Source organism: Sprattus sprattus (genome assembly GCF_963457725.1).
Source record: "Sprattus sprattus genome assembly, chromosome: 1".
Classification (NCBI taxonomy): Eukaryota; Metazoa; Chordata; class Actinopteri; order Clupeiformes; family Clupeidae; genus Sprattus; species Sprattus sprattus.
The window spans coordinates 30,969,482-30,976,981 of record NC_137920.1 but is presented as its reverse complement, the minus strand read 5'-3'; the positions used below and the strand labels follow the sequence as shown (position 1 = coordinate 30,976,981).

The following is a 7,500-nucleotide window of genomic DNA, read 5'->3' as shown; positions in this document are numbered from 1 at the left end:
CTGATTGGCACATACACCACTACTGAGTTTGTTTTCATTTGAAATATACGGTATTTTAATTGAACAATAAATCACAAGTTCATTTTAAGTGACATAGTTGTATGTATTGCAGACTATGTACATGTTCTGTGCTCTGGCGCTGGTCTGTGATGACTACTTTGTCCCTTCTCTTGAGAAGATCTCAGAGGTGAGTTTGGCCAATCTAGTTTTCGTTATCAAGTAGTTTGAATGAATTATGTATAAATAATGCCTATTAATAATGCTTATCTCGAATATGTATCTATCCAACTATCTGTTCATCTATCTATCTGTACATCTATCTATCTATCAATCTATCTATCTATCTATCTATCTATCTATCTATCTATCTATCTATCTATCTATCTATCTGTTCATCTATCTATCTGTACATCTATCTATCTATCTGTACATCTATCTATCTATCTATCTATCTATCTATCTATTTATCTATCTATCTATCTATCTATCTATCTATCTATCTATCTATCTATCTATCTATCTATCTATCTATCTATCTATCTATCTATCTATCTATCTATCTATCTATCTATCTATCTATATCTCTATCTATCTATCTATCTATCTATCTATCTATCTATCTATCTATCTATCTATCTATCTATCTATCTATCTCTATCTCTATTAGCGATTGCACCTGAGTGAGGACGTTGCTGGAGCCACCTTCATGGCAGCGGGCAGTTCTGCTCCAGAGCTCTTCACCTCCATCATCGGTCTGTTTCTCTTTTTTTTTTCTCTCATCTTCTCTCATCACCACTCTCCATCATTTCTCTTTCTCCCTGTCTTTTTTTTATACTGCCTCTGCCTCTCTGCCTCTCCGGCTCTCTTCTGATCAGCATGTCTGGATGTTAATTGAGCATATTCACTGTCTTGCCTTCACATAATGTCTTTGATTGTGGGTGATTTGGTTGTGTACAATTCTGTGTAACGTTTTGAAAAAGTGTGCTACGTTTAAAGTTTTCAAGTTTAAGTGTGCCTGTGTGTGTATTTGTTTGTGTGTATGTATATTTGTGGAAACGGAATATTTCTCTCTCTTGCTTTCTCTCTTTTCTCTCTCCCTGTCTATGTTTCTCTTTATGTGTGTGTGTGTGTGTGTGTGTGTGTGTGTGTGTGTCTGTCTGTGAGTGTGTGTTTGTGTGTGTGTGTGTGTGTGTGTGCGTGTGTGTGTGTGTGTGTGCGTGCGTGTGTGTGTATTTATCCTCATCTGACCTGGTTTGCTCACGGAGCCCACCTCTCTCCTCCGCAGGAGTCTTCATCACCAAAGGAGACGTGGGCGTGGGCACCATCGTGGGCTCGGCCGTCTTCAACATCCTCTGCATCATCGGCGTCTGTGGCTTGTTCGCTGGGAGGGTACAGTACTACAGCATATACGTCACTTCTTCAGAGAGAGAGGGGGAGAGAGGGAGAGAGAGAGGGAGAGAGAGAGAGGCAGAGAGAGAGAGAGGGAGAGAGAGAGAGGCAGAGAGAGAGAGAAAGAGAGAGAGGGAGGGTGAGAGAGAGGGAGAGGGAGGGAGAGGGAGGGAGGGAGGGAGAAAAAGAGAGGTAGAGTGGGAGAGAGAGAGAGAGAAAGAGAAAGGGGGGAGATTTATCTATTTACTGTAAGAGATTCAAAGCAGAGACAGATCCTGACCAAGTGCAGACTCGGTGACCACAGTCTTGCCATAGAAAAAAGGTAGAATAAGAAAATCATGGTTGCCAAGGGAGCAAAGAATATGTGGTCACTGTATGACAGGTGAGGTTGAGACTGAGCTGAGACCTGTCTTACTTGGACAGGGACAGACAGCAGGTAAATACATTACTGAGTGCCAGTGAGGCAGGGACAGTGCCTACACATCATTGTACGGACACATGTACATACACCCATTCACACATATACACACCATTGCAAACACCATGCAAGAACATCCAGCACACATAAATACATGCAAACAGGTGCACACACTAACACAGACATGCACACGCACACACCGTTGCAAACACCAGGCAAGAACATCCAGCACACATAAATACATCCAGCACACATAAAAAACACTGGCAAACAGGTGCACACACAAACACAGACACTCACAGACACACAAATACAGGCACACACACACACACACACACACACACACACACACACACACATCGTCACAGATGCATATTTCTAGGTTTTCCCTCTCCATTTCTAAATGCAAACCCTGTTTTAACACTATGCTTTGCTAATACAAAACAAACAGCATGCCAATAAAGCTCAATTGAGTTGAATTGAAATTAATTGAGAAAAAATACATTGTAAGGAGGGAGAGAGAAAAGACAGATCCTGCAGAGGGAGAAAGAGAAAGAGAGTGGAGATGTAGAGAGAGGAGAATGGAGCAAGAGAAAGAGAGAGAGAGAGATGAGGCAATGCATATGTGAGGATAGAGAGAGAGATGAGAGAATGCATCTGTGGGGAGAGAAAGAGATGAGAGAGAAAGAGATGAGAAGAGAGATAGAAGGGAAGAAGAGCAAGAGAAAATGAGAGTGAGTCCATAAGGAGAAAGAGAGACAGTTACGAGAGTTATAGTATGAATGAAGGGGATCTGTGGGATGTCCCTTCAAAAGGAAAAAAGAAGAGCAGAGATGGAAAAACAGGAATGGAGCAGGAGAGAGAGAGGAGAGTGAGTCAAAAAGGAGAAACAGAGACAGTTACAAGAGTTACAGTATGGAGCAGCAGTCAATTATGTTACTTACTAGAAGCCAGTGTAAGGGCTCTTTTGGCTTTTGTAAGAACTTTGCAGCTGCATTTTGTAAAAGCCAAAGCTGTTTGATGGTCTTTTTTTTTAGGAAGCGTTGTGAAAAGACCATTGCAGTAGTCAACCCTGCTGGAAATAAAAGCATGAATGATTTTTGGCTATGTTTTTGAGATTGTCAAAAGCCTATTTACTTATTGTTTTCATTTGGTTGTTTAAACTGAGATAGCAATCAACTAAGACACCAAGGCTTTTATAGTGTCCTTCGCTTTAAGTCCTTTTGCGTCAAGATGAGTAGTAATCCTAAATTTCTCCTCATTATTCAGCTGAAGCAAATTTTGAGACATCCAGCTGTTAATTTGGTCCATACATTGACAAAGAGATCCTAGGGGACCAAAAATGTTAGGTGAGAGGGTTAAGTACATTTGGATTTCATCAGCATAGCTATTATAAGAAAACTTATTGTCTTAAATGATTTGTCCAAGCAGGAGCATACACTGTAAAGATTGAATAATATAGGCCCTAAGATCGACCCATGGAGAACACCACATGTGAAGGACGATGGTGTTGAAGTAGATCAGGGGCTTAGGGGATAGTCCTCACATGTCAGAGGCACCACAATGGGAGCAGAATCACTTCACACAGAGATGAAAACAATATCTTTAAACTTTGTAAACTATAGCAGCATGCTTATACCAAATAGTAATCATCTTCTACCAAGAATGATTGAGTTTTTAAAGAAGGATCTGAGGACTATTAAGAATGATAGCGTTAGTGATTGATATCCTGGTATCTTGGTACCTTTGCGGGGGGGGGGGGTATAAGGGGTTATAGTCTGAATGATCCATCTCAAGTTTATGTAATTCAACTCAGTTGTAATTGACTAGTTAGAAGTGTATTTCCCAGGTGAGCTTGTCTGATCATTGTGTAATCACGGACAGTATTGTAGAAGTGAAACCAAATTTTGCTTCCTCGTAGGCAGTGAAGCTCACCCATTGGGCGCTCCTACGAGACTCCGCCTGCTACACCATCTCAGTGGCCGCCCTGATAGCAGTAAGTGACACCCCCCCATCCACATCCAAAACAGACCCTACCTACATCTCTGGGTCGTGCAGTACAACACACACAAACTTCAGCCTGCACTACTGTCACCAGCTGAATGTGTGAAGGTCCTGTGTTCACATCTGTTCCGGAACAATCTTGTCCTCTGTGTCCTTGTGGACACAGCTATAAATGTAATTTATGTTACTTTCCTTTGGTTTTCTCTCTTTTACTTTTACACACTTTGTTTAGCTTCAGTAAGGCTGGGTACTGTATGAGCACTTTTTCCCTACTAGTAGTTACTGTACTATACACGTTAGTGCACTGATGCCCCCTAGTGGTGAGAAGTTCATCAGTAAATTTGACCTGGCCAGGTATATGGGAACGGATAGACTGCTAGTTGAAGTTGAAATGTGGATATTTTTTAAATGACTCAGTAAATGTGGTGACATGATATTTCTTCTTCTCTTTGAAGTTCATTTACGACGAGAAGGTGTCCTGGTGGGTATCTGGCTATGTAAAGTTTTCTTTTTTCTTTTAATTTACCATTATACCTATTTTTTATATTTTCTTACTCTAAGACAAATGGTATATCTGATTGATGTGTGACCATTTTTTTTTTATTTGACAGGTGGGAATCCCTGGTGCTGGTTGTGTTGTACTTCTTCTACATACTCATGATGAAGTAAGCCTTGCTCACTGGACTCACATTGGGTTTTTATATTATGTGGAAGGTAGCCTTGCAGGGACTAGTAATTAGATGATTGTAACCATGCACATACACTGACAACCATTGGCACATTTGGCTTGTATGTGGGTGGGAAACAATATTAGGCTTCAGTGTCAGTGGTTTATCAGTGCCTCACCCAAGTGTTTTAAAACAGATACAAACCCTATCAGTTATCACTGAATACCATTTGTGTGTGTGTGTGTGTGTGTGTGTGTGTGTGTGTGTGTGTGTGTGTGTGTGTGTGTGTGTGTCTGTGTGTGTGGTGTGTGTGTGTGTGTGTGTGTGTGTGTGTGTGTGTGTGTGTGTGTGTGTGTGCGTGTGCGTGTGCGTGTGCGTGTGCGTGTGCGTGTGTGTGTGTGTGGTTCAGGTTTAACTCCCGTGCCCAGCGCTACTTTGAGAGGAAGGAGAAGAGTGTGAGGAACCTGGCCAATGGGCTCACAGGCAGCACGGACCTGGAGGACATCAACTGCGATGCCACGGCGGTCCTGCTTAAAAAAGGTGCCGGCCGTCATTTCACTATCTGGCTGTTTCCTGTAGTCCTGTTGTTGCTCGTTTCTACTTTTTCATTTGTCTCTGTCATGCTCTGTTTTAGTTTGTTATCCTCCCGCAAATCCTTCCATTTTATATCCTTCATTTATGTTATTCTTTTATTCATTCATCCAGTCTTTTGTACTTCCTTTCTTCCTTCCTTTTTGACCTCACCTCTATCCCTCTCTGTCCATTGCTTCTAATGAATATCCGAGGCATAATGTTGGGCTCCTTGCTATGCACAAAAATCAATTTGACAAAGCTGTGCACAGGCCACCTACTCACTACTGACTATTTATTCTCTTTCCCTCTCTCTCTCCCTCGCTCTCTCCTCCTCCCATCTCTCTCTCTCCTCCTTCTCCTCTTCTCTCTCTCTCTCCTTCTCCTCTCTTCCTCCTCTCTCCTTCTCTCTTCCTCCTCTCTCTCTTCCTCCTCTCTCTCCCCTCCTCCTCTCTCTCTCTCCCCTCCTCCTCCTCTCTCTCTCCCTCCTCCTCCCCCTCTCTACCCTCCTCCTCCTCCTCTCTCCCTCTCTCTCCTCCTCCTCCTCCTCGCTCTCTCTCCCCTCCTCCTCCTCTCTTTCTCTCCCTCCTCCTCTCTCCCTCTCTCTCCTCGCTCTCTCTCCCCTCCTCCTCCTCCCCCTCTCTCCCCTCCTCCTCCTCCCCATGTCTACCCCAGCTAACTTCCAGTCGCAACCGTCAGTGCTGATGGTGGATGAGCTGCTGTCGGCATACCCCCACCAGCTCTCCTTCTCCGAGGCCGGCATGAGGGTGATGATCACCAACCACTTCACACCACGCACGCGCCTCACCATGGCCTCACGCCTGCTCATCATCGAGGTGAGAGAGAGAGAAAGAGAGATAGAGAGAGAGAGAGAGAAAGAGAGAAAGAGAGAGAGAGAGAGAGAAGATTGACAGGGTGAGATAAAGGAAAGTGAGAAGAGTGTGTGAGATATGCAGGGCATTTATGTTGATTGGCCTATGAATACAAAATTTCACTGCTACTTTTTAATTTAAATGTAAATGTATGTCAGGCTTGAGTAGTGAATTTTGTTTAAATATTATTTTAATTATTTTTTGCACACAGCAGTGCGATGGAACACAAAAAGTGGAATTCAGTACAGAAACCCATTTTGTATTGTAGATCAGTGGTCACGGGATTAGTGTATAGATTGATTAGTTGATACAAAGGCTGATTGATTGATTGATTGATAGATTGATTGATCCATTCCCTCCTCAGAGACAGCGTCTGTCCAACAGCAGGTCCTTTAGCGGCAGCGAGGCGGACATGATGGCACACACCTACGACCGGCGGAGTCTGGAAAATGGCCTGAGCGTGATCGACAGAGGGCTGAACGGGCGCTACGCCACCCATCGGGACGACAGCTCCGGAGGGGCGGGGGGCAGGGGAGGGAGGAGGGAGCGAGGGGACGAGACGGAGAACGAGAACGAGGACAACGAGAACAACGCAAACGGCGAGGAGGACGGAGACGAGGGGGAGGGAGGGCCCTTAGTGCCATTCCATGTGCCAGGTGAACAGAAGGAGTGGAGATATGAAAAACACTGTCTCACCTGCATGTAAACACTCTCTTTCTCTCTCTCTCTCTCTCTTTTTTTCTCTCCCTTTCTATATACCATTAGTAATTAGTATACTGTGTGTGAATGTGAGTGTGTGTGTGTGTGTGTGTGTGTGTGTGTGTGTGTGTGTGTGTGTGTGTGTGTGTGTGTGTGTGTGTGTTTGTTTAGGTAGAGACAGTGAACAAATGTTTCCCACTGTGTGTGGTGTACAGTATGTCATGAGTAGTGGATGATGACCTGTACTGCGTGCTGCTTGTGTCTAGTGTGAGTGTGTGTGTGAGTGTGAGTGTGAGTGTGAGTGTGAGTGTGTATGTGTATGTGTATGTGTGTGTTTAGGTAGAGTGTGTGGTGTACAGTATGTCATGAGTAGTGGATGATGACCTGTACTGCGTGCTGCTGCGTGTGTCCAGCGGGCTGCCTGAACAAGCTGAAGTGGCTGAGCATGTGGCCCCTGAGCCTGCTGCTCTACCTCACCATCCCCAACTGTGCCAAGCCTCGCTGGGACCGCTGGTTCATGATCACCTTCTTCATGTCCACCTTCTGGATCGCCGGCTTCTCCTACATCATGGTGTGGATGGTAAGACACACACACGCACACACACACAGACACACACATACTCACACACACACACACACACACACACACACACACACACAAAAACACATACGTACAGACACCCCACACAGAAACACATACATACATACATACATACATACATACATACATACATAGAACCACACACACACACACACACACACACACACACACACACACACAAACACACAGGTACTTGGGTCTGTGCACCTACGTACATCTGTGGACCCTTATTATATTGTATTGGCGGACAGTGAGTTAAATCTGCTGAGCATGAACTCA

The 7,500-nt window shown here is 44.2% G+C and overlaps 1 protein-coding gene across 1 annotated transcript in view; it reads left to right on the top strand.

Annotated features, from left to right (window-relative positions):
* The window catches only part of LOC308369120 (sodium/potassium/calcium exchanger 3-like), a gene marked incomplete at both ends in the record, with an annotated part of 37,004 nt that overhangs the window by 27,078 nt on the left and 2,426 nt on the right, over window positions 1–7,500 (top strand). Inside the window, 10 exons of the mRNA XM_080843462.1 lie at window positions 113–187; window positions 668–752; window positions 1,286–1,389; window positions 3,729–3,803; window positions 4,267–4,292; window positions 4,423–4,476; window positions 4,889–5,019; window positions 5,725–5,885; window positions 6,286–6,577; window positions 7,034–7,200. Coding sequence (XP_080699588.1) covers window positions 113–187; window positions 668–752; window positions 1,286–1,389; window positions 3,729–3,803; window positions 4,267–4,292; window positions 4,423–4,476; window positions 4,889–5,019; window positions 5,725–5,885; window positions 6,286–6,577; window positions 7,034–7,200 — 1,170 coding nt within the window. The remainder of the gene's footprint in view (window positions 1–112; window positions 188–667; window positions 753–1,285; window positions 1,390–3,728; window positions 3,804–4,266; window positions 4,293–4,422; window positions 4,477–4,888; window positions 5,020–5,724; window positions 5,886–6,285; window positions 6,578–7,033; window positions 7,201–7,500) is intronic.